Here is a 27,149-nt window from a genome sequence, read left to right on the forward strand (position 1 = left end):
GGGGCTTCCCTGGTGGCGCAGTGGTTGAGAGTCCGCCTGCCGATACAGGGGACACGGGTTCGTGCCCCGGTCCGGGAAGATCCCACATGCCATGCCGCAGAGCGGCTGGACCCATGAGCCATGGCCGCTGAGCCTGCGCGTCCGGAGCCTGTGCTCCGCAGCGGGAGAGGCCACAACAGTGAGAGGCCCGTGTACTGCAAAAAAAAAAAAAAAATGAAAGTGTAGCACAAATTGTAAGCGATCCTAAATAAATTGGGGGAATGGAACGTTTTTGGAAGAATGACACCCAGGTTGAAGTAAAAGTGGTTTAACATTTTTGTTATCAGACCAAGGAAGTATGAGTGTGTTTGTAGGTGTGTAGAGGAGAGATTGAGGAGGAGTGATAGGCAGTAAAAACTGATGAAATGAGGACTTAGCAGAGGGTGGAGGGCACCATGGTTGGGGGGGACACTTCTCCCTGGAGAGGAGAATACTTTCCTGTGAAACACAAGGGGCAGAAGATCCATAGATGAGGTGAATGGCTTTGATTTTCTTCTGTTATGGGAAAAGGCCATTTGCAGAGAGAGATGAGGAACTGGGAGCCCTCAGGGAAGGCTGGAAGAAGTCTCTGAGAATTAGATGGTAAGAGTGGGCCACCTGTTGACGACCGAAGTAGAGGAAGTAGCCGTCCTGAGGGACTTGAACGGGTAGAAGAGTTGCAAGTGGTCAGTATCTTTGGAGTCCCTCAGCCACAGAGAGGCTGTCCATTGTTCAGCAGTATATGGATGTTTTGTAATGTGCTAAAGGCTTGCATCAGGAGAAGCCTTATGCTTTTAAAGAAATAGCTCTAATAAATGAAATAAAAACTAAAATTCTTAAGAGTAAGTCATTTTCATCCTCTTCCTCCCCATCGTCATCTCACAACTAATCTTTAATTGAACATTTAGCGTGTCCCAAGCCCTGGTTGCATGTAGTACATGGTTTCATCTTCACAGCAACCCTGCTGTATAGGTGAGTTTACCTTAAAGTACGTAGTTTCCTTATTTTGCATTCTGTGTATGTTGTTTAAAAGATATATAACTAAATAGATAGATAATTTTTTGGTATAAACTAAAGGTGATTAATTAACTTATGTGTAGACACTTAAAAATTGTTAAGGTGACATATTTTATAAAAGTAAGACCTCTTTTACGTGGTAGCCAATCTGTCAAAATTACTGTGCTTAGTAAAAGTTGGGTGAGCCTTCCATGAAACACAGTTACTATTTGGTGAATTCCTTTTTCATCAAAATGTTAACTTAGAGTTGAAATGCAAAAGAAGAGAGATTTGATACAGTGTTTTGACATTTGACATTTTAAAGTAATTTCGTTAGATCATCAAGCTATGAATTATTGAAGATTGTTCTACTGTAAACATTTTTTTCCATTATCTTTCTTTGAATTAGAAACAAGTTGCATGCCATTTGCCTGGAAGAAGATAAATGTATTATGTGCTAAAATATACAAAGATTTTGGCACTATGTTTTCTCTGCTTTTTATTAATGAATGCTTTTGTTCAGTCTTACATCAGATGAATAGAACAAATCTGTGTTTTGAATAGCTAAAGGCAGGAACAGAATTCTCTGTAACAGTGTTGACTAAATTCACTTGAAAAGACTCACTGAATCTCACTCAGGACGAGTCATTTTCAGCCTTATTTCTACACCAGCACACCTGAGACAGGAAGTAGACTTATTGGTTACAGTGGCTCCCCAGGACACTGATTCCAGTAACTTCCTGAGGGGACAGTTTTGCTAACTGCTACATCCCCAGTGTTGGCACATTGAAAGTATCCAGGAACCCACTGTTGATTCATTGGCTGATGCTCAGTGGGCGGTAAGGAAGAAGTGTTTGACAAGGCCCTACAGTGGGTTTTATAGTATCTGTTCCTCACCTTCCAGCATTTCCCACCCCAGGAGGCAATTCATAAAAAAAAACTCAATATAAACGAAGTCTAAGAATTAGCCTTTTCAAAAGTGCTTGTCTGTACTGCCCAAAGAGATGGTCTCTGTTGGAGGAGTTCTTCTGGCAAACCTGGGTGAATACATCCTGAGGCAATGTCTTTATTCTTACAGTTAAAAGTTGCATGAAATGAAAGTCAAAATGCAGAAACATTCTGTTACAGTGTGAAGAAAAGGTATGCCTCAAGGTCAAGGTAACCACTGTTCCCTTTTCAGGAGGCAGTCAGAATGATGGCTAGCTGCCATCATTACACAGGGAGCCAATTCTGTGGTGTGGTTGCCATGTTCCAGGCTCTGCCTGGCTTTGAAGGCTGGGAGCCCAATTTTATTAGTATACCTAGAGGGATTGAGAGTCCAGGGATTGTGGACCCATGCCAACCTTACAAGAAACCGAGGTTTGAACCAAAATGTTGAGTTACTCTTTTCCAATAAAAGCTGTACTTCTCAAGGGTACTCTGCTCTGTCAACCAAGGCATTGCCTTCCTTGTGTGCTCATCTATGGGAAAGCCAGATTATAGGGCACAGTTGCACAGAGAGTATAGGACCCGTGAAGGGAGTTGGAAATAATCTTCAGATCTGACAGCCTCAAGCCCTGTGCCTGATGCATAATCTTGACTGCAGGGAAGGCAGTTCTCTTTGTCACACAAACTCCCTTGCCTATGACAGGGTCGGAGTCCCACTGCCAGATTGTGTCTTTCCAGAGTTTGCTTTTATAGAGATAAAATATGGGGTTTTTGTAAAAGTAAATTGGGTTGATTACATTGTGCTCTGTGAGTTGCCATCATAGCCTGGTCCCTTAGATTTGGGGTGGCCAGAGTCTCTTGGGCCTTTTTACTGGTAGCTCAGCCTCATCACCTACATTTTGATTTTCCCTCCTTCAGTCTTAGAGTTTTTGCTTCAGTTTAGTTCAGGGGCTAGCATGTTTTCTGTCCCATGTCCTACTTATGGATATTTTTGTGTCTGTTCATTGAAATAACTTCCCTGACTATAACTAACCTCCTAAAGATAACTTTTTGGCACATCGTTTGATAGTGGCATTTGAAAAAAGTTAACTAATGTATAAGTGGAATATTTGAGTTCCCTGTTAATTTATTTATCTCTCCAATTAACAAGTACTGAACTATAAGGTGTATACTTGAGGTTTTAGAATTTCCATAGATGATTTTCTCTGGAATATCTAAAAAATAATATGCATGTATTTAAGGAGGAAAATGTCCCAGTCTCACCAGCTCAGTTTTTCTTTAAGAAACTGCTGTTCTAATTCTGAAAGGGAAATGTACTGTATATCTGAAAAACAAAGAGAAGAGAAGTGAAATATCAAAGACAAAGCTCCAACAGTATGTTACAATAAATAAGCAATATTAATACATTTAGAAGCTTGTAAAATATAACTTGCAAAGTATTCTACGAGCATGATTAGAAAGACTAAAAAGGGACTGTAAACTATCAGGTTTATTATCACTTTAGCATCTCAAAAAGGTCAGTAAAAACTGTGATCTCATAGAGCTGCTTATCATCTGCTCATTTCTCTGTTGCAGAGAAATATATAGCTAATTTTACTTTTTGGTTTTACTTCTAACAAAGAAGTACCAGCCAAGAGGACAGTGATTAAATATCCACCTGTTTATAACTTTTTAAAAATTGTATAAATATGTTCATTCCTAGGGTTATATTTTTTAAAACTCTTGTTTATTATCTAATGAAATTGAAATATTCTAAGTGAAATTCTTTTTTTTTTTTTTTTCTTCCTTAGGATAGGATTTCTTTTTCCAATTAATTTCTGCTGCTGGTGATGTTGCCTCTTTTCTGTATTTGATAACACTGCTGTGTTTGCTATTTCCCATCTTAGTTGCAGTGCGTATTCTGCAGGCACTGATCTTATACTCAAATAACTGCTGTATGTAAGATAATAAGAGGGAGGCTTTAGCAGAGTGAAATCCTATCAACAGCTAAGAAACACTGGTAACTGACATTACTCTAATAAGCTGAGCTGTGCTTATTGAGCTGATGCTTAGCTCTAACCTTTGTGTGTGCTGATTCCAAATGCATCATGTAAAAATCTATAAAATTCTGACATAAGAAAAGCTGGTTAAATGAAAATATATGAATGGTTGTATTTAGAGAATTGGACAAAACCTTTGAAGGGCAGTGAGACGTGGATGGGCTTGTTGGTGTGTCCAGATTTAGACTTGGAAGAAACAGTGAGGTTGGATGTGTGCTGTGGCACAGATTAGTTCTTGTCTATTGTGTTGATGGTGCCCTAAATCCAGATTGGGGCGGGGCTTCTCTAGGATGTGATTTAGGGTGTGAAGTTGTTTCTTTCAGGAACCTTTCTTTTTGTAGTTCCTTGGACATTTCTCAAAATGTTGGAAGAGTGAAACATGTCGTGTGAAAACATTTTGTGACCTAGTTTTGGCCTAAGTATACTTTTGTACTGGCAAGATACACAGGGGATTTAGGCTTTACTCTTAACAGCTAAATGAACTCAAATGTATACTGCATATAAATTGCTTTGAAGGCTGTGGATCACAAGTTAATAGATTCTGGACCTTATTTTTCCTTTCATGAGCCAGACATTCCTTGGATTTAAGGGTAGGTTAAAATTAAAGAGTAGCAAATTGCTTCCCTCTTTGGAAATAAGCGAAATCACCCTCTGATAATAAAATATTCCTTTAACATGTCAAGACAGTTACTGAGGAAAGAAAGCACAAGGGGAAGAAATGGAGATAACTTGTTTAGTGGCTTGCTCTTTAGGAAATGGAATATTTTTAATAAAAATGAAGTTGTCTTACACCATGTGACTTGAAAATAATGAGAGACAAAGAAAAAAATGTAAAACGCCGTACTAGAACTTATATGACCAAATAAATCTCGTCCCCCGGGAGGCAGTCCAGTTTTTCTAGCTCTGCTCTAATTGAGCGAAACACTTTCAGACTCTTTTGGAATTGTCTTCAGAACTGTTTTATGAGCCAAACCCCAAAATCAACATCTTTACTTTATTATCACACCTCTTTTTGGACCCGAAAGAATATTATTCAGCCTGATCCCCCACTTAATTTATCAGACTTGGCTCAGGCTATTTCCAAAAATACAGTGTACTCTCTTATAGGACAATTGAATATTCTTATTCAATTATTTATCCATTCACACATCATGGCTGAGTGCCTCCAGTGAGTCAGGTATGTTGTGGTAACACATAAGAGTCTTGGCTCTGGAAGGGGAAACGTAGAAGGGAGACAAGTGAGGATCACAGAGGCTGTTCACCCCTGAGCAGTCTTTGCCAGTGAGTAGGAGGTCACGAGATGGACAGAGAAAAAGAGAGCTTTCTAGGCAGAGGAAGCAGCTTGTGTCAAGGCCCAGCATAAAAGCCGTGCACATTTCAGGAAATGCAAGAATTTTAGGGTGGATAGAATCTAATTAAAAGATGAGAATGGAGTGGTAATTAGGGGCAAGATCATGAGAGTCCTAGTACCCATGGAATGGAGCATACAGTGGTTAAGATTATCTGAGCTGAAGTCTTGGCTCCTTTGTTTACAAGCTTTATGACACTGAGCAATCTACTAATCTTCTGTGCTTTGGTTCTTTTCATCTATAAAAGAGATAAACACAGAGGAAGGTCTTAGCACCATGCCCAGCACAGGGTTGTGCAACCATCACCACAGTCAAATTTAGAACGTTTTCATTCCCCCTAAAAGAAATCCCATACCCGTGAACAGCCACTTCACTTTTCCCCCCAACACCCACTACCCCTCACCCTAGGCAACCACTAATCTACTTTCTGTTTCTATAGATTTGCCTCTTCTGGCCATTTCATGTGAATAGAATAATACAATATGCAGTCTTTTGTGACTGGTGTCTTTCACTTAGCATGTTTTCAAGAATTATCCATGTTGTAGCATGTATCAGTACTTCATTCTTTCTTTGTGGCTGAATAATATTCTATTGTGTACATATACCATATTTTATTTATCCATTCATCAGGTGATGGACATTTGGGTTGTTTCCACTTGTTGATTATTATGAATAATACAGCCCTGAACGTTCCTGTGCAAGTTTCTGTGTGGACATATGAATTTATTTTTCTTGGGTATGTAGCAAGGAGTGGAATTGCTGGGTCATATGATAACTCTATGCTTAACATTTTGAGGAACTGCCACAGTGTTTTCCAGAGTGGCTGCACCATATTACGGTCCCATCAGCAATATATGAGCGTTCCATTTTCTCTACATCTTTGTCAACATTTGTTATTGTCTGTCTCTTTCATTTTAACCATCTTCCTGGTATGAAGTGGTATCTCATGGTTTTGGTTTGAATTTCTCTATTGACTAACGACATGAACATCTTCTCATGTGCTTATTGGTCCTTGTTATATCATCTTTGGAGATCTGTCTCTTCAGATCCTTTGCCTATTTTATTTTATTATTTTTAGCTTTATTGAGGTATAATTGACAACCTTTGCCCATTTTTAAATTGAGTTGTTTGTCTTTTTATTATTCAATTGTAAGAATTTTTCGTATATTCTGGTTACAAGTTGCATATCAGATGCATGATTTGCGAATAGGTTGTCCCATTCTTTGGGTTGCCTTTTCATTTCTTTGATTGTATCCCTTATAGCACAAATGGTTTTATTTTTGATGAGTCCAGTTTATCTATTCTTTCCTCTATGGCTTGTGCTTTTGGTGTCATATCTTAGTATTGCCTAACCCAAGTTCATGAATATTTACTCCTACATTTTTTTTTCTAAGAGTTTTATAGTTTTGGCTCTTATATTTAGGTTTTTGATCCATTTTTAGTTTAATTTTTGTGTATGTTGTGAGGAAGGAGTCCAGCTTCACTATTTTGCATGTGGATTTTCAGTAATCCTCACATCATTTGTTGAAGTCTATTCTTTCCCCATTGAATGGTCTTGGTACCCTTGTTGAAAAATCGATTGAGCATAAACCGGAGAGTTAATTTCTGGGTCCTCAATTATATTCCACTGATCGATACGTTTACCTTTATGCTAGGCTAGTACCACACTGTCTTGAGTACCAAAGCATATTATAGTAAGTTTTAAAATCGAGAAGTGTGAGTCGTCCAATTTTTTCAAGATTATTTTGGCTGTTCTGAGTCCCCTGCAATTCCTTATGAATTTTAGGATCAGTTTGTCAACTTCTGCTAAACAGTCTGGGATTTTGATATGGATTGCGTTGAAGCTATAGGTCAATTTTCGGAATATTGGCCTCATAAAAATATCAAGTCCTTCTGATCTATGAATATGGATGTCTTTCTACTTATGTAGATGTTCTTTAATTTCTTTTAACATTGTTTTATAGTTTTCACTGTACATCTTTTGTTAAATTCATACAAAAGTATTGTTTTCGAAGTTATTATAAATAGGATTTTCTTAATTCCCTTTTTTTCTTGTGACGACATTTTCTTCAGCTGTTTTCTTGCCCACCTTGCTGATTTATTCAGGGATGCTGTTCTTCTTGTTGCATATTATAGCCCCCAAGATTGTTTCACTTGTATACCTGATAACTTCCCAAACTGCTACTTGACCTGTGTCCAAAACTCCAAGTATGTGTTTGTAATTGTTCACTGGACGTTACCACCTGAATGTCACAAGCATCTCAAATTCATGCCTTCTGGAGTGAACTCACTGAATACTCTTTAAATCTTCTTTTCCTTTTTCGTTTTTTCTTCTGCAGTTTGGAAATAGCACCACCAACCTTGTTGCCTAAACCAGAACTCTGAAAATCATCCTTACCTTCTTTTCTTCCTTCAGCTTTTATATCCTAGTTGGTCACCAAACCCTATGGATTCCACCTCCTAGATACCACTATGGGAATATAAATTGATGTGATCTTCTGTAAGGCAGTTTGGAGTAAGAACTTTTAAAAAGTGTATATATTTTGATTCAGAAAAAATGTATACCTTTTGATTTTTGCAGTGCCACTTAAAGGAACTTACCATAAGGTAGTGAGCCAGTGTTATGAGAATAGAGAAATGGTTTAATAAATTACAGATATAATGTAATTGAGTGCAATTTAAACATGGTTTTATATATGTGTATACATAGAGAGCCTTGTGAAAGCATTTGATACAGTGTAAATGTTTTTAATTGCATTATGTAAAGCATGATTCTCACTTTGTTTAACAATAGAAAATAAGCTCTAAAAGAGCAGGGATCTTGTCTCATTGACCTTGATACCCCCTGAAGGGAGTAGATGCTCAGTAAATATTTGTTGGTTGTATTGGTCTCTCTCTGCTGCTCCTGTTTATCTAATCTATCTGTATTTCTTATCTGGGCTTTTGAAGACACTTCCTACATGTTTTCCTCACCTCCCATTTTATTCCCCTACAGTCCAACTTCTGTTCTACGGTGAGAGTGGTATTTCCAAGTGCTAAGTCTGGCCATAGCATTGCCCACTGTAAAGTCCTTTGGTTCTTTCCCAATGCCCATAAGATAATTTCCAGACTTCTTAGCCTGGATTAACAAACTCTTCGTAATTTCACTTCTGTGTACTTTTCCAGCTTTTCTCTTGCCATCTTCCAAGATAATCACCAAGTCATGCCAAACTATCCACAATTCCCCAAATATGAATTTTCCTGCATACCTACATACCTTTGGACATGCTGTTCCTTCTGCCTGGACCATGCGAAACTTCCTTTGTTTATCTGGCAAATTCCAGATCATCCTTGGAGACTCAGCTCCCCAGCCACTTCCCGTCTAGGCACATTTGAGTTCCTCTTCTTCAGGGCTTCCATAACCTCTTGAACTCTTCTACAACCCTTAATGTATACAGGATGGGCATCCCTATAAGGCTAGAGAGTTAGCAAAGGCAGGGACTCTATATTCTTCTGCCTTCCACTCATCATCTTACTGCTGAACAGACTTCTTCTCCTAGATCTCCATCTTAGGGCTTCTCAGTGTTGGTCTGAGGCCTGGTACCAATTTTCCATCGTCTGTGATGAAATTAGAAAAAAAAAGGGCCCTGTGGTGAATTTTTCAGAAGGCTAAATCTATTTACATTTTGGGTGTTAAAATGTGCTTTCTTTATGAGATGATGTTGATAGTAGATGGTAGGGTATATTTATGTCTTTAGCTGACAGCGTGCTGTCAGAGCCCTAAATTTGTTGGAAATTTTACAGGTCCCTGGAAACCAAAGGTCTGGGAACACTGCTGTATCTCATGGGGTGGCACCAAGTCCCCAAAGTCAAAAGCCTATGAGTCATCCTTGGCTTCTCCTCCTTCCTCATCCCTCCACCCCCGCCACATTCAGACACTTAGCAAGTCCTGCCAATTCAACCTCCTAAATATTTCTGGAATCTGTACTCTCCTCTCCGTCCTTGCTGCCAGTTCCTTAGGACAGGCCCTCTTTATTTTCCCTGTATAACTGTGGCAACTCCTTATGCTGGTCTTCTTGCCACTATTCCCCTCTTATTCCTGCTCATCAGAATGAGCTATTTAAAAATCAAAAGAAGATACCCGTTTCCCACAGGATACAAGTTTCTTGTGGCATACAAGAGTTCTCTCCAGTGGGACTTCTCACTGTCCCTTTGCTCTTACCTTCTCTTGGTTTTTAGTGCCCTTTCTTTGCCACTTGCTTGGGTAACTCCTGATGGTCTAAGACCGTTCCACCGTCACTTCTACAAACCTTTTCCTACAAGTCTGGGTGAGATGCCCCTCTTGATTACTCTTAAAATACCCTGTATTTATCTCTACCTCAGCATATCCAGCTTAGTTGATATTCATCTATTTATGTCTGCCATCTCACTAGACTCTGAACAACATAAGAAAATCTATTTCATCCTTTGATCTTTCTGTCCCCAGCACCCAGTACAATGCTAGAAAATAACAAATATTGAGTGAACGTTTGTTGGCTAAATGCATTTGTTCAGTGTAATGATCAGATGTACATTGTAGAAGGCTCCACTACCCAGAATGAGGGGTGAGTACAGGGAGTCTCCACGAGGCAGGAACACAGGATAAAGGCCCTCTGTAGAAGTTTAGGTAAGAGTGATGAGTACTGAACTGGGGATGTAGCAGTGGATGGAGAAACATTTGAGTGGTAGAATTGGTGGTTGACTGGATATTTGGGGAAAGGGAAGAATCTCGGATTACTTGAAGGTTTCTGGGCTTGGAAAATTGGTTGGATGGTGTGGTTCACCAAAGAGGATGAGCTCTGTCCCAGATACTTTGAAACTGAGATGTTCAGAATATTGGTTGAAGTTTTCCAAGAGGTAAACTGGATGTGGACTTTGGGGAGAGAATTATTTTGGAGACAGACAGATTGGGGATTTGTCAGCCCTTAGGTACTATCTGAAGCCATGGCCATTTGTTGTTGGTTATGTTGTGGTAGTGGTGGTGCTGCACTGAGTGAAAAGAGAACAGGACCTGAGACTCTGAGTGTTGACGGTCCACATCAAGGAGGAGAGAGAAGTCTGTGAAGGTTTCTAATTGAAATCCTGGTTTTGTGTCATACCTGTTCTATCACTCTGGACAAATTATCCTCTGAATCTCAGCTTCTTCATCTGTAAAATGAGAGTAATAATACCCACTTAAGTAAAATGAGAGTAATAATACCCACTTAATAGGGATATTGAAGAACTCAACGAGTTTACATATGTAAAGTCCCTGATATGTACAGTTCCAGGCTCATTCTAGGGGCTTGTAAATGATAGATTAGAGAGGAGATTCAAGAAAGTATTTCTCAGGGTGTGAAAATGTTTTGAAACAAAGAATTTCTTAATGATTGTGCTGGAGATTACAATTAATATCTTAAACTTATAAAAATCTAGCTTGAAATAATACTTACATTCTATAGTATATAAAAACTTTTTTCCTATACAGCTCTGCCTTTCCCCCTTTATGTTATTATTGTCACAAATTACATCTTTATACATTGCGTAGCCATTAACATAAATTTATAATTACTGTCATATGCATTTGTCCTTTTAATTATATTAAGAAAAAAGAGCCCAAACCAAAATACAGTAATACTGGCTTTTATATTTACCTGTGTGGTCAGTTACCTTTGCCAGTGATCTTTATTTCTTCATATGGCTTTGAGTTACTGCCTAGTATCCTTTCATTTCAACCTGAAGGACTCCCTTTAGCATTTCTTCTAGGATGGGTCTAATGGCAAGAAACTCCCTCAGCTTTTGTTTATCTGGAAATGTCTTAACTTCACCTTCATTTATAAAAGATAGTTTTTATCTAGAATTCCTGGTTAACAGTTGCACTTTAATTTTATTTATTTTATTTTTAATTTATTTTTGGCTGTGTTGGGTCTTTGTTGCTGCGCGAGGGCTTTCTCTAGTTGAGGTGAGCGGGGCCTACTCTTCTTGCGGTGCGCGGGCTTCTCATTGCGGAGCACGGGCTCTAGGCGCGCGGGCTCAGTAGTTGTGACTCACGGGCTCTAGTGCACAGTCTCAGTAGTTGTGGTGCACGGGCTGTGGTGTGTGTGCTGAGTTCCTCCTCAGCATGTGGGATCTTCCCGGACCAGGGATCAAACCCGTGTCCCCTGTATTGACAGGCAGATTCTTAACCACTCCGCCACCAGGGAAGTCGCTGCCCTCTGTAGTTTCTTATGAGAAATTGGCTGTTAATCTTACTGAGTTTCCCTTGTAGGTGATGACTTACTTATCTCTTGCTGTTTTCTTTGCTTTTTGACAGTTTGACTTATAGTATGTCACAATCTCCTTGCTTCATGTTCATGTGCCTAGAAAGCACTCAGATAAGGGATCATAATAATGATGCTGAATTAAATGATTATAATTTAATGTTAATAATAATGACCATGAGTCATTCATCAGTAAAACATAATTAGTACATTGGGCTTAAAAAGTCAAGAAAATGTTCAATGCTTGTCTAAAGAATTCCATTAAATTTTTTAACTTTAAAAAATATTTTGGGGACTTGAGTAAGAATCAGGTGTTCAAAATAATTACTTGTGTGGAACACCCAGTGGCCTAAAAGATTCCCAGGATGAGTTGTTCCTCTGGTTTTTGCAAAAGAAAACTTCTGCCGTGGAAGAGATACGGTGACAGCTACATTTCCAAATTCTTACCTACTTTAGTTTTTAATTGCTCTTAACACTATGAAATATTTACCTTATTATCTAAAATATTCCTAAAACAAAGATCAAACTCTAAAATAAAATTAAAGTGTAGATATATTAAATCATAACTTAATATTTACACATTTTTGCATCTGAAAGAAGCCTAACTTCAGATCCTTAAGTTTAGCAGTTGATAGAGATACCAGTTCTTTCAACTTTTCCAACTGTGTTCTGTTTTCTAATCTTTTAATATAGTTTCCTGATGGTGTTCTTTTTTTTCAGATTTTTTAAAAATAAATTTATTTATTTATTATTTTTGGCTGTGTTGGGTCTTCGTTGCTACACGCGGGCTTTCTAGTTGTGACTCACGGGCTCTAGTGCGCGGTCTCAGTAGTTGTGGTGCATGGGCTGTGGTGTGTGTGCTGAGTTGCTCCACGGCATGTGGGATCTTCCCAGACCAGGGCTCGAGCCCATGTCCTCTACATTGGCAGGTGGATTCTTAACCACTGCGCCACCAGGGAAGTCTGAGACCCGGGTGTCTTATTCCTTCTGTTAGTTTTGACACTCTGCACTCTCTTGGCCTGTGTTTCCTCATCTGTAAAACAACTGCATAGAACCAGATAATCTCTAAAGCTCCCCATATTTATAAAAGTCCACAATTTTGCCATGGAGAAATTTTTTTCTTTCTTTCTTTCTTGGCTTGTATGATGAACAATAGAGTAATCTGAAGAATTTTTGAGCTATTGTTTCTCCTTTATTCCATGGTAACTCTGCTGCTTTTGACCTTTTAACCAGATATCAGAAAAGTAATTTTATTTTTCCTACATTCTTTTTGTAGAGTTAGTCCATACTGGGGAGGATTGAAAACACATACCTTCAGTGAGGCAGTAATGCATACATATTGCTTTTTTCCCCTAGAACAAAATTAAGAATTTGATTTAACATATTTAATTTTTAAAACTACCTTTTCAGAATTGATGGTCAAGATTGTCTCATTAACTTAGTGGAGCAGACTGAAGAAAAGTATATGAGTGATGGAAGGAAAAAAACTTGAAGGAGAAAAAAAGCTTTTCTAATTCTTGTTTTTGAAATGGTGATTTTTTTCTTGTTAAAAATTGATAAGTGGGCTTCCCTGGTGGCGCAGTGGTTGAGAGTCCGCCTGCCGATGCAGGGGACACGGGTTCATGCCCCGGTCCGGGAAGATCCCACATACCGTGGAGCGGCTGGGCCTGTAAGCCATGGTCGCTGAGCCTGCATGTCCGAGAGAGGCCACAACAGTGAGAGGCTGGCGTACAGCGCAAAAAAAAATAATTGATAAGTTCTCATTGTAGAAAGTTCAGATAGGCAAATAGCAGAAAACACAATTCCATAATTTCATCACCTAGAGCTTAACCACTGTTAGCATCTTGATTTATCTTTCTACCATTTTGTTTACATATGTGGAATCATACTGTACATATTCTTTTGAAGCCTGAATTTGCTTTTAATAATATATCATGAATGCCTTTCCATGTTCAATAAATATGAATCTGTATCATCATTTTAAGGGCCACATGATATCTGTGTGTGTGTGTGTGTGTGTGTGTGTGTGTGTGTTTGTTTGTTTTTCCAGATGACTCTTCAAAAAAGCTTTTTACCAGTTTGTACTCCTACTGTCATGTGGGCCCATTTTCACAAATGCTCACAAATGTTGTGCCATTTTATCATTTAAACATTTTTGTTACCCAGTTTGAGGGGCTTAAATAGTATATCACTGATGGTTTCATTTATGTTTCTTTAAGTTATTACGATAGTTTAACATTTTTTCCTATGTTTATGGTCATTTATGTTTCCTTAAAAGGAACTAAATTCAGTGGTTGTTTTATTAGATAATAACCTAATCATAAGGAGCTGAGTGAATTAGTGCTGGGATAGCTTTACTCACCTAGTAAGGATGTGATTATGAGAGATTTTTGGCTTACAGTGTAGGTAAAATTTGGTTGGTTTTTTTCTAAGACCCAGCAGACAGTCTTCATCACAGACGGCTGCCTAGTTTTGGCTGATTCGTCGTTTTTCCTCAAGAGAGGCCCAAAGCTGGAGAACAGGGCTTTTACAGGTCAGAAGTGGAGACAGAACTGAATGTTGAAAGTTGGCCAGAATGTTCATGCACTCATTCTGACTCAGGCCAGAGCTGCTCACTTTGCTTTCAAAAATATCATTTAACTCATATATTTCTGAGATTGAAATATCTTTGTCAAGCTCTGTTGGGTGTGTCATTTTCTAGCTAGTCAAGGGAAGGACATAAGAGAAGAGGGTCTAGGAGGTTAATAGTCTTCAGCTTTATTTTATTTTTCCTGTGAATTTTCTGAACATTTTTTTTCAGACCAGGATGGAACACATATATACTGGTATAGCCAAGTTAAACAAAGACATTTGGGAGTTGGCATTACCACAATACCTGTCAGTAGTGTGTCTCATTTGCCACAGAAGGGTCTCTTGCCCCAAAGGCTGTGCTACATACAGAGGTAGGATTGCACAATGGTAAGGAAATCAGACTTGGGAACCGGACAGCCTGATTTCAGATCCCATCTTCACCACTTACAGTGCCTGGGCCTTAGGCAAAGTACCAAACCTCTCTATGATTGTTTCTTTCCTCTTTTTGTTTTGAAACAGCTTTATTGAAATACACTTTACATCCTATCAAATTCACCCATATAAGTATACAGTTCAGTGGTTTTTAGTATATTTATGAGTTGTGCAGCTATCACCATGATCTTACATTTTATTACCCAGAAAGAAACCCAGTACCCGTTAGCAGTCATTCTTCATTCCTTCCCCTCCTTCGTCTCCCACCACCCCCGGCCCTAGGCAACCACTAATCTACTTTCTGTCTCTATGGATCTGCCTATTTTGGAGGTTTCATGTAAAAGGAATTATGAAATATGAGGCCTTTTGTGATTGGTTTCTTTCACTTACCATAAACTTTTCAAGGTTTATTCATGTCATAGCATGTATCTGTACCTCATTCCTTTTATTACTAAATAATATTCCACCATATGGATAATACCATGTTATGTTTATCCATTTATCGATCGATAAGATGTTTAGGTTGTTTCTATTTTTGGCTATTATGAATGATGCTGCAATGAACATTTGTATACATACGTCTGTTTCTTCATCTATAAGAACGAGTACCATTTCATAGTGTTGTTATGAGCACTAAAAAAGTCAAAATACATAGAAGGAGCTAGTGGGGAGCAAACTAAGAAACGTTAGTTAGTAAATGTGATATATTAGTGTGTGAGTCCTCATTTAACGTCAGTTACAAGATATGGCCTCCTCAGCATGCCATGCTTTCCTAATGGCATCTCTGAAGATCCTCTCTTTTACTTTGCTCCCAACTTTTCCCTGAGTTATAATTTTGAAAAGTTTAATTCGTTCAGTAGACATTGAACATCTACAGTGTGTTAGACACTGTACTAGATGCTCTAGAGAGTTAAAACAAAAGAGTAAAAAAGTATGGAGTGGTACTTCCAGTTTAAGGCTGTCTGTAGTTTGCTAATCTGTAATCTCTGACCTGCCAGTAGGGTTTATGACTTGGGGCCCCTGACCCCCACCCTCACACCAAATGTCACAGGTTTATGAATCGTTTAATCCATTCTCTCTTATCAGGCCCTTATTTTGACCCATGTGTCTGTGTTTGTGAAGCTAACTGTTGTGTAAGGAAAAGGCTAAAACTAAGGTAATCATGTCTAGGTGGAGCCTTCACCGGGTGCAAGAGTAATGTCTCATTCCTACACTGTAGCTGGGGTTGGTGAATGGTGTTTATTCTAATCAAGACATAATGGTCCCGAGTTTTCTCAGCAGATTTCTTCTTTTTATAGAGTTGACTTTATGCTGTTTCTGAACTTACAAAGCTATTTTGTATCGGAACCGGACTCAGCAGAAGTGTCAAGTCATTGTCTACCTGCCTCTGTTTTCTTTCTCTTGACTTTGTGGAGATGGTGATCCACGTGGGGACTCAGAATATTTTGCCCCTGCTACCATTCTCTTCCCTATGAGAGAACAAGTAGGTTTCTGTGATTTCCTCGTGTGTTTTAGCTCTGAAGTAATGTTTCCTTTTTTCCCCGTAATAGTATATACTTAGCATAACAGGGTGATGTTACTACCTCATTCTTCTCTCTGCCTTTGATTCAGATAAAATGCATTAGCAGTTTGAAGGATTGTGCTTGAAATATGAGTGCCTCCAGTGCTTGCTATAGGACTGTGAAAGAAGTTTGAATTCTATTACTTAATGTCCATTTCAGGAATTCATCTTGAATATGAACAGAGCAGTATACAGTATCCTATATCCCATGAAGACAGCCCAAATAGCTTATTTGGGGCCCAGCTTACAGTGCACCAGTTTTGCACTGCCCTATGATAGCAGTGTGTTTCCATATACACAAGTTTTTACTGTTTGCTCTATTTAAAATATTTACTGTAGTGCAAGTCACATCTTGTAAACTTGCCCAATATGGGGGTTTCCCATTTTATTTGTAAAACACTTTTTGGTTAATGGATACAAAAATATTAACTCATAGATCCACATTGCCAGGTACATGTAGATAGAAGCTGAAGCGAGATTAGTAGAAACTCTAAAGATGAACTGGAAGAAGATGAACTATGAAACTTTCTTATGAACACTCTTTTTAAGGCTATAAGGAATAAAATGAGTTAGTAAATAGAAGATGTTGGCTTTGCATTCCCTTGTCAGATTGTGGTAGCCTTCAGTGTAACAACAGTATGATCACAAAGGGGTTTCCCTGCTTTGGGGTTATTACTTATGGGGCGTCCCTGTGCGTTTCTACTTTTCAACAACAGCTAGTGGAAGGGGGCTTGCTTAACGAGGGGTTTTGGGAGAACAGATCTCTGAGCATTGGACTCAACCTTTAACTAAACTCAGTACCTTTGTATGATTTTTAAATGCTTCTCCTTGCCTCCTCACTTCTCCTTACCCGGGCCTTTCTGATGCTATAGGTTCCATATTCCCATGTGCAATGAGCTTGTCTCTCTTGCTTTCTTTCTCTACTTTTTCTCCATAAAATGCCTCTGTGGTCAGACAAGGAACCACAAGGAGGAATCCTGGGAAGAGGCTGCATGGCTCCTTAGGAGAGATTAATTATTTGGCTCTGCTGCTGTCAATTACTCTTTCCCAGCCGGCAGGCTCATGGAGAAACCTCTTAAGGCGAATAGTCTCCCAGCAAGTCAGTGCACTGGTATAGTCACCTAGAGGAAACTCCTACTAATTAAGCTATGTGCTTGAGCTTGATTCAGTTTGTCTAATATATAAGATGTATTTGAGGTCAGATATTGATGTTTAAAGTCTTTTAATTATTTCAAAATGTTTATAGATGTCTTAGGACTATTTTTTGTTGTAAGTAATAAAACCCAACTCAAACTGGGTAAGCACAAAAGCAACATTACTGACTCACCTAAGTAGTAAATCCAGGGGTAGGTTGGGCACAAGTGGGTCCAGGTGCTTAAATGATGTCATCCGGAATCTCTTGCCTATCATCTCTCTGCTCTGGCTCTCTTCGGTGTTGGCTGCATTCCATGGTGGGCTCTACAGTGGTGGCAGAGATGGCCACCAGCAGCTGCAGGCTAATCTGTTGCCAGTTTGGTAATCCCAGAATAAAGAGAGCTCTACTTTCCCAGAAGATCTAGTAAAATTCCTGGGACCAATTCTCATGGTCCTGTCCATCCCTAAATCAGTCATTGTCACTCTGTCCAGGGTAGGTTACGTGCCATCCTGCGCATGTACCCCACGAATATATTGCTTGAGTGTATGGGGTAGGAGTGGTTCCTCAACAAGAAATGAGGATATGGTTTCCAGAAGAGAGAATGGATCTTGGAAAGGTAGACATCACAGGTGTCTACTGTAACAGGATGTAGAATGAATCTACTTTGATGTTGATATATAAAGTTTCACATAGTGTTTGTAGAATTAATTTGGAATTAATACATAGCCATATATCACTGCTTGTAGTTTTACATGTCAGTTGTCTCTCCCCCCCAACTGGATATGAAGCTCTTAGAAACGGTCCCCGTCTTAGATCTGTTGGAATCTCTAAAACCAAGTACAGTGCCTGCACGGTACAGTGTCCATACTGCTAAATGTTTACAGGTACTGCTGAAATGGCGATTTCCTTCTAGCAGCAGGTTCATTATTATTAGTGGCAAATACTTCTGGAATTACACCATTCAGTGCTGGTTGAGAATAAGTGCACACACACTCCTTATTTAATGAGCAAAAGGAGAATACCCTGGCCAGCATCCAGTAGTGTAGGGTTATTGGGAGGTGTGAACATAAATTTGGTGCGTGCAAACTGTAGCCAAAGAATGTGCTTCGTGGACTATAGAGGAAGAGATTAGAGATTTTTAAAAAATTCTTCTCAATTCTGAAGACTGCCTGTAGTTCAAATAAAATTTTGTTTAGCACCCTTCGGCAGCTGTGCCAGACATCTCACAGATCTTGAACTATTTGATGTCCAAACATTCCAGAGTATGAAAAAAAGCGACAGGAAAAAAATCTTTATAGAACTTCCTGTGACAGGTCAGAGTTTAATCACAGCAAGTAATGCAGATTTCCCTTTTATTATAATCACAATAGAAAGGCAGGGCTTGTGTTTACAGAGCATGTTGTTTGGGAGACCTTTGTAAATTGTAATCTTTGGAAATCCCAAACCTTATTGGATGTAATCCCATCCATTAGATGAAGACAACTTGCCTATGCAATAGATCCAGAATAGCCAGTTAAATGGAGAACATGAACAGGAAGCAGTTATTCCGAATTACAATGGGTAGGATGCAGAGTTAATTCATGGAGATATTTTGTTATGAGATAATTACATCACTAGGACAGCTGGAAAGCTGAGTGCTGTGCTGGACCGCAGTGCTTGCTCTCTGCCCTGCAGCTGGGGGGTCAGGACAATAGAGACAGGGAGAGGACTTATTTTATGGGATAGTTAGGGGCTTGGCTGACTTAATTGTAAAATGATAATGACCTATCTGCCTTTTTTGGATTTTGTTTTGCGCAGCTAAACTGGATTCGTAGACTCAGTGAATGCTGAGAACTACTTTTTGAACCTTTACTTGGATCGCGTTAGGCTAAGCTCTAATGGATAAATTTTGAATGGTAGTTTTCATTTCCTCTAAAAGTCATCTGAGATATTTTTGTTCATCCTCAACACAATGTGATTATATTTCTCTTATGGAACTGTAGTTATGCAGTCACTGAAATGGTATTTTTGTCAGTTTACTGAATAGCAAAAAAAATAGAATGGTTTTAGAAAGCTTTAAGATGTTGGTCGACACAAGGAATCAAACAGTTGAAGTTATTTCCCAGGGTTTATTTTCAAATGTTCAGACCTGTCTGGCTCTTTTGTTTTGCAAGTTATGGAGGTTATAGATAGCTTGACCACATTCCTCATTGATTTATATAAATATATTACAGATTGTTAACCTCCTGCCAAACACCAGGGGTTTCATTCAGTTCTTGTTTAGTTCGGTTGCTTTATGTGAGACTTATTGGTTTTATTACAGCATCTATCTTCTCTTTATTGCCCACTGAAGTGATTATTATTTGCTTTGGGATGATTCCAGACAGAGTCCTTGTAGACAAGAAAGCATCAAAAATATTATGTTCTAAAATTCCTAAGATTAGTATTTATAGCTGTTGATTCAAAATGCATTTTCTACCCATTATGACTAATGTAATTTAATTTTACTATGATAATGTTTACTAAGCAATTAAGTCAGACTAAATTTCATGTTTTAGTATAGAGTAATATTTCCCAAAATGTCTTCTGTGCGGTACTGGGTCTATTGGATGTTGATGGCCAGCATTGGAGCCCAAAACCTACAGGTTCTTCTAGGACTTTTACTTCCCTCGATGTCACTTTTGAATTTCTAAGGAGACGGTAATAGGCTCCATTTCCCAAATAAAATTGATACCGGCACCTTAAAAAAATAAAAAGCATTATCACCTTGAACCAGCGTGAGCCACTTCTAATAAACACCATTCTTCTTGTAGCCTAGAAGAATATATAATTATATACACTAAAATTTATACAAGAATATTCTACTCTGTGTCTCTTTAAATGTGTGTCTTTAAAAAAAATTGCCAATTAAAATTAGTGCCTTTTCTTCATGGCTTATCATTTGGGGCAATTAACAGGGGCTCCAGGGAGCTCACCTTTTGCATATCTCAGGTGTGGAGTCCAGGTGCTGCAGGCAGCAACAGTGAATCTTAATAAATTGAAGAGAGTGATATAACTTTGAGAAAAATAACTTGGGTGGGTTAGATGTTATTCTTGCATTGTGTCATACAGAGTGTTTGAAAATGGTTTCAGTGAGATGAAGCAACATAGCATGCTGCCAGGGCTGTTAGGTAACTAACAACGGTTTGGGAGCAAGTGACCCTTCGGTTTAGCAGTGTTTTATGATCACTTCATTCTCCAGCTACGTCCCTGTCAAAACATTTTTTTCTTTTGGAAATTACTAAAACGTCTTATGTATTACAAACCGTAAGTGTAGTAAGAACTGGAGTTACTAGTTCTTTACTGACTGGAGGCAGTGATAAACAATGTATTTTTTTATTAAGGAAATGTATTACTTATAATAGAAAACATTTTGAAAGTAATGTTTAAGAAGCACAGCTGTAATGATGCAGTTCCCATGTTTGTATTTGATTTTAGTACAGGCCATTTTTGGTTCATTACTGTTTCATTTTATCACAAAAATAGAAGCAACAGATATAAAGAAGCTTGGTAATTGTGGAACTCCTTTTTCTTCTTCAAAAGGAAGAAAAAATATTCCATTGTATATATTTGCCACATCTTCTTTATCCATTCATCTGTCAGTGGACACTTAGGTTGGTTCCATGTCCTGGCTATTGTAAATAGTGCTGCAATGAACATTGTGGTACATGACTCTTTTTGAATTATGGTTTTCTCAGGATATATGCCCAGTAGTGGGGTTGCTGGGTCATATGGTAGCTCTGTTTTTAGTTTTTTAAGGAACCTCCATACTGTTCTCCATAGTGGCTGTATCAGTTTACATTCCCACCAACAGTGCAAGAGGGTTCCCTTTTCTCCATACCCTCTCCAGCATTTATTGTTTGTAGATTTTTTGATGATGGCCATTCTGACCAGTGTGAGGTGATACCTCATTGTAGTTTTGATTTGCATTTCTCTAATGATCAGGGATGTTGAGCCCAGCCATAAAAAGAAACAAAATTGAATTATTTGTAGTGAGGTAGATGGACCTAGAGTCTGTCATACAGAGTGAAGTCAGAAAGAGAAAAACAAATACCGTATGCTAACATATATATGGAATCTAAAAAAAAAAAAGAAATGGTTCTGATGAACCTAGGGGCAGGACAGGAATAAAGACACAGACGTAGAGAATGGACTTGAGGACATGGGGAGGGGGAAGGGTAAGCTGGGACGAAGTGAGAGAGTGGCATGTACATATATACACTACCAAATGTAAAATAGTTAGCTAGTGGGAAGCAGCCGCATAGCTTGGTGCTTTGTGACCACCTAGAGGGGTGGGTTAAGGAAGGTGGGAACGAGATGCAAGAGGGAGGGGATATGGGGATATACGTATGCATATAGCTGATTCACTTTGTTATACAGCAGAAACTAACACAACACTGTAAAGCAATTATACTCCGATAAAGATGTTAAAAAAATAAAGGGAAGAAAATAATAAAGCTGTCAAAGTATGCGGTTTAAATGGAAAGAAGATTGTTCAAAGGAGCCTATGAATAAATGGTAGTTAACTCGAATTACCAAATTGAAAGAGTTGTTTTCATAAACTTCCCAGGTTTCAGATCCATGCATGATAGCAATCATATTTTTCAGTACGGCATGCATATGATTTATGGCATTATTTTTAATAAATTTGTTAGGAGTTTTTACTTTGTCAGAATAATTTTTCAGAATAAGTCACATTAGTGATACTCGAAGACTTTAGAAATTTAGAAAAAGTTAAGTTTATAAGTAGATAATTAAAACTTAGAAGTCAGAATATTTGGAAGTAGACAAACGTAAGGAAGAAATTCTGTTGATCTTAATTGATTTTAATGGAGTGGTAGAACTCACCCCAGGCTGCCCAAAATTAAAAAGGAGTTTGGACCTGGCTATAAAGTATGTGTGGTTGGTGGTGGTGGTGTTCACCCCATTGATTTAACTTAATTATGGTGTTCTTTAGTTTCTTTTAAAGTTTACTTTAGATTAACACTGGAGTACCAAAGGTTATGGAGCCCATTTAGCCCAGAAATGCAGTAGAGTGGCATGGTGAACCAGCTAGGCATTAAAAATTTAAGAGGTAATGTACAAAGTGGATAACTGAGAGTCAACCTTGCATTTCAGTAACTGGGTTATATGCACATTTATAGTTAGTTTCTTTGAAGAAGGTGTTGTTTCATTTTAAAAAATGAAAGAAAGTAATATGAATAGCACTTTTATTAGCCTTTTCTTAGCATTTATATTACATTCTTGTCAAGAAATTTATTTATAGCTTGTTTATGGGTGGTGTGTTTAACTCTTTAAATGTTTGGTGAGCATCTCATGTGCCAGATAGTATCCTTTGTCTGTTGAAACTAAAGGAAATTCTGTCCTTTGTCTTGAAAATTCTTTTGACTACTGAAGGCTTTGTTCTTAAAACTTAAATTTTGAATTTGTTGTAGGATTTTATGGAAAGAATTGAATTCTCCCATCCAAACATAATTATAAAGTTTGTCAATCTGCCTTTATCATCTAAGGGCAATAGAGCTTACAAATGCAATTTCTGCCCCCTCCAAAAGTTAAAATTTCCCAGTTTTTATTAGCATGATATTTGGAATTTTAAAACTAAGAATTCATGCCCATTCCAGGGAAATGATTTGATTCACCAGGATGAGAAGGCTTTCTTAGAAATAAACCAAATTTCTCCATATTCCATTATAGTTATTTTCATAGGCATAATTATAAGACCTTAAATTCCAGGAAAATCTAAATTGCAGGGTCCAGCATCTCCAGAAAATGCTCAATCTGTCTCTTTAATAATTCTTGACCTGTGAGCTAAGAACCATATTTTTCCTAGAGGCTGCAGTTTTTGAAACTATCTCTATCAGCAAATTCTACCTAAGATCTTAACTAAGGAGCCCTCCAAGCAGGCATTCTCATGTTGCAGTCGTGTTGCTTTTTCTTTGCCATTGTGGATTTTGTCACCACTTAACCAAGTGCTCTGCCCCTGAACTTTCATATCGATATTAAAGTATCAGATCCTATTAGGTATCCTTACGTATTATCACAAGGAATGATCAAACCTGTCCTTTTTTTCCCCCTAATTACGTGATCAGATTGAGGGATATGTGTAAGACTTACAGGTTACTTCTTTGCTTATTACCACCTACTTAATACCTCTTTTTTTTTTTTCCTTTTAGGTTGTTTGATGTGTGCACAGTGTCACGAACAGACAGAGAAACCAAACTAACATTAGTGTTTGAACATGTTGATCAAGACTTGACCACTTATTTGGATAAAGTTCCAGAGCCTGGAGTGCCCACTGAAACCATAAAGGTACTAAGAATCATCTCTCTGCCTGGTCAAACAGTCACACTGTTATATAAACAATGGCACTCTTTCCTTATGAAAATTGCCAAAATTAGAGCCTTTGGAACTCAATATATAGTTAAATATATCTAGTATGACTAAGTGGGATGTTTAAAGAATGGGGTATATTCTAGTTCACTAATTTTAGGGCTCAGTGGAAAAAACCCTTTAGTTCTAATACATATTAAAATTATTGGAAAATATCTATTTGTACGTTATCTGGCCCTAAGCTTAGAAAGTATAGTGTAGTAAGTATAGCTCAGCCTTTTTCTGATCGTTTGTGGACTCTGAGGGTTATAATTTAAAACATCATTCATGAGTATATTGAATATGTACTTGTATACTGGTCCTAGGACATACCTATGCTATGTAAATCTGAAATATTGATTGTTAGGCCCTTCTTTCTCCATTTTCTCCTCATTCATAAAACATTTATAGGAAGCCTAAGTGTCAGGTACCATCCCAAACTCTTGGGATTCAAAGATGACTTAAGACTCCTTGGAGGTCAGCAAGCTAGATGCATTGTATTGGCTAGAGGTCCTTTCTTCCTTTAGGTCTAATGGGAAGAGCTACTTGTAAAGCTCTGTTGGTCTTACTTTGTTCTGCTTAATTGAACTTCCGAGTCAATCTTGTAGATCTGTGCATATCATGGGCAGGTTTTCACAAAGACCTGTTTGTTTTTGTGAATCAGGTGAAACAGACTCCTTACCTTATCATTCTTTGTGTAGAAATGAATTCTAGAGTTCAGCATCATTTTAGATAGGAGTTAATAGCTGAAAACAGTTTATCTTCTGAACAGAGTAAGAAATGTCTTTTAGTGATAGCTAGGTGGTGTTCCCAGATACTGATACATTTAGAACTTGATGTACTGAATGATTTATTTCTTGGGTTTTAGACTAATGTAGAATTTATTTTCTCCTATCTGCCTTTCATGAAAGAATATGGTGCTCAGGAATGGTCTCGTTGCTTCCTGAGCAGTTTCAGGGACAGTAAGACCCTTTAAACATAGGTATTCCTAATTACCTGTTCTTGGTCCTTTTCTCTTCTATCTCTGCATCCCTTTTTTCACTCAAATTCTATTCCAGTCCTGTGGCTTCAGTTCTTTCCTTTATGAGTTTGTCCAAAATACCATGTTCAGCACGCAGGGCAGAGTATAGCCCTGTTTTGTGTTCTCTGCTTTCTGGCCAGATTGGGCTAATCCCCATCCTCTTACTGTGGCTCGTAATTTCCTACCTCCGTGGACTTCCTTCTCGTTGCCATTCCTTTGCTCCCCCCCACCAATAACTCTCTGCTTACATTTTTCAAGGCCCACCCCAGATATCATTTGAGCAGCCTTCACAGCTGGATGTAATCTCATTTGTCTTATAGCTTGTTCTACATCTCTCCCTCTTTATCATATTTTCTACATTTAATTGTGATTATTTGTGTCCATGTCTTACCTATTCATTCATCTTTGTATCCTGACAGTCCCTACTCAGTGATTTATACACATAGGTACTCAATAAATAAGACACATTGCCAACCTTTCTTCAGATATAATTAATTGAAAATTGTTTTTTAAATGACTTCCAACAGCTTAAACACGGACTGTCAAAATAAGCATTAGCTTCTTCTGATCTATTTCTAAGTTCAAAAATTTCATTTGGGGGAGGTCATTTTTTTTTAAGCAGCGAGACAAGGTAACCATATATTTATACCCTACATTGCCACCTACATGGATCTTTTGAGCTTCACGTTAAATTCTCCTAGGACATTAGAGGCTGCTGAGTGGAATCATTTGCAAAAGTATGTGTAGTTAAAATGACTGATAAACCAGAGTGATGTGCTTAAACTAAGTCTTGACCAGGCAAGAGTAGAAAATGAAGTGGGGTGGGGGAAACTCCCAAGGGTGGGAGTAGAGAGGTAAGCAGGATTCAGAGAGGAACAGGCAAAAAGGTGGTCACTAAGGTGACGTGAAGGAGAGGAGCCGGGGGATGGCCAAGCCAAGGTTGGGGAGCGGGGGATTGGTGCTTATCAACAGAAGCTTTTGACAAGGTAACTTGTTAAAAGTATTTTTTGAGTTCTTCATCTATCCAGGGAAAGGGAGTGTCACTTCGTTCTGTGTTGAACAGGAGATTCTCCTGGAGGCTGTTAAATTTCTTCAGCCATCAGGGGCAACAGCCCCACAAAGGTAGAGGTGTGTACAAGGGCTGTGGTTATTTAAGGTTTGTGGTTAATGGTGTTTTGATGTTTTCGTAGTAAAATAAAACTATGGTCAACTGAAATATTTCAGGCGATTAATTTGTATCTTAACGGCTCATTGAACATCTTTTGCTAACTTAAAAGTGAGTCGCAAGACCCGTTTCGTCTTCACCCTTAATTTTTTTTTTAATTGAAGTATAGTTGATTTACAGTGTTGTTTTTAGTTTCTGGTGTACAGAGAAGTGATTCAGTTATACATATACATATATTCTTTTTCAGATTCTTTCCCATTATAGTTTATTACAAGATATTGAATATAGCTCCCTTGCTATACAGTAGGACCTTGTTGTTTATCTATTTTATATATGGTAGTTTGTATCTGCTAATCCCAAACCTAATTTATTCCCCCCTCCCTGCCCCTTTCCCCTTGGGTAACCATAAGTTTTCTATGTCTACGAGTCTGTTTCTGTTTTATAAATAAGTTCATTTGTATCATTTTTTTTAGATTCCACCCATAAGTGATATCATATGATATTTGTCTTTGTCTGTTTGACTTCACTTAGTATGATAATCTCTAGGTCCATCCATGTTGCTGCAAATAGCAGTAGTTCATTCTTTTTATGGCTGAGTAGTATTCCATTGTATATATATACCACATCTTCTTTATCCGTTCATCTGAAAAGGGCATTTAGGTTGCTCCCATGTCTTGGCTATTGTAAACAGTGCTGCCATGAACACTGGGGTGCATGTATCTTTTCAAATTAGAGTTTTCTTCAGATATGCCCATTCATCCTTAATTTTTAAAAATTTTCTGAACTGTGCTGATCTACTTTTCTTCCTTATTAAATATAAGGGTTTTTTTTTTTTTAGAATTTGTGTTTGAGGTTAAGGTCATCATTAAAAACATGAGTAATCATTTAAAAGCACTATAGTACTATCAAATGGATAGTTTTAAGCTGAATATATGATTGACATAAATTTATTTTTAATGAACACTTTTTATCTTTTGTTTCTAAGTTGACATCTTTTTAAGCACTGGTATGAAGGATAAACAGCTGCTCAGTAGGAAGTTCCAGCTAGTTGAGGTTCTGGTTAATTGAATTTTTCAAGCACACAGCCAGAGAACAGAAATATTTTGTTGTTGTATAGCTCATTTATGAGAAGTCTCAATAACTATATCAAGTGAATATTGTTATTATGAGGAACCTATTGGGAACATGGATTGGATTCTTTATATAGAATGCTTTGTTGCAATAAGAGTTTTTCTGAATATACTCGTACAAAGGTTAATTGAATATTTACAGGGTGAGTTCTGTGCTAGGC

At 38.1% G+C, this 27,149-nt stretch overlaps 1 protein-coding gene across 1 annotated transcript in view; it reads left to right on the forward strand.

The window, feature by feature from the left end:
* Positions 1-27,149, forward strand: part of CDK6 (cyclin dependent kinase 6) — a 224,644-nt gene that overhangs the window by 37,291 nt on the left and 160,204 nt on the right. The window contains exon 3 of the mRNA XM_065883455.1: positions 23,477-23,612. Within this exon, the coding sequence (XP_065739527.1) occupies positions 23,477-23,612 (136 nt within the window). The remainder of the gene's footprint in view (positions 1-23,476; positions 23,613-27,149) is intronic.

The sequence above is a fragment of the Phocoena phocoena genome, chromosome 9 (genome assembly GCF_963924675.1).
Source record: "Phocoena phocoena chromosome 9, mPhoPho1.1, whole genome shotgun sequence".
Taxonomy (NCBI): Eukaryota; Metazoa; Chordata; class Mammalia; order Artiodactyla; family Phocoenidae; genus Phocoena; species Phocoena phocoena.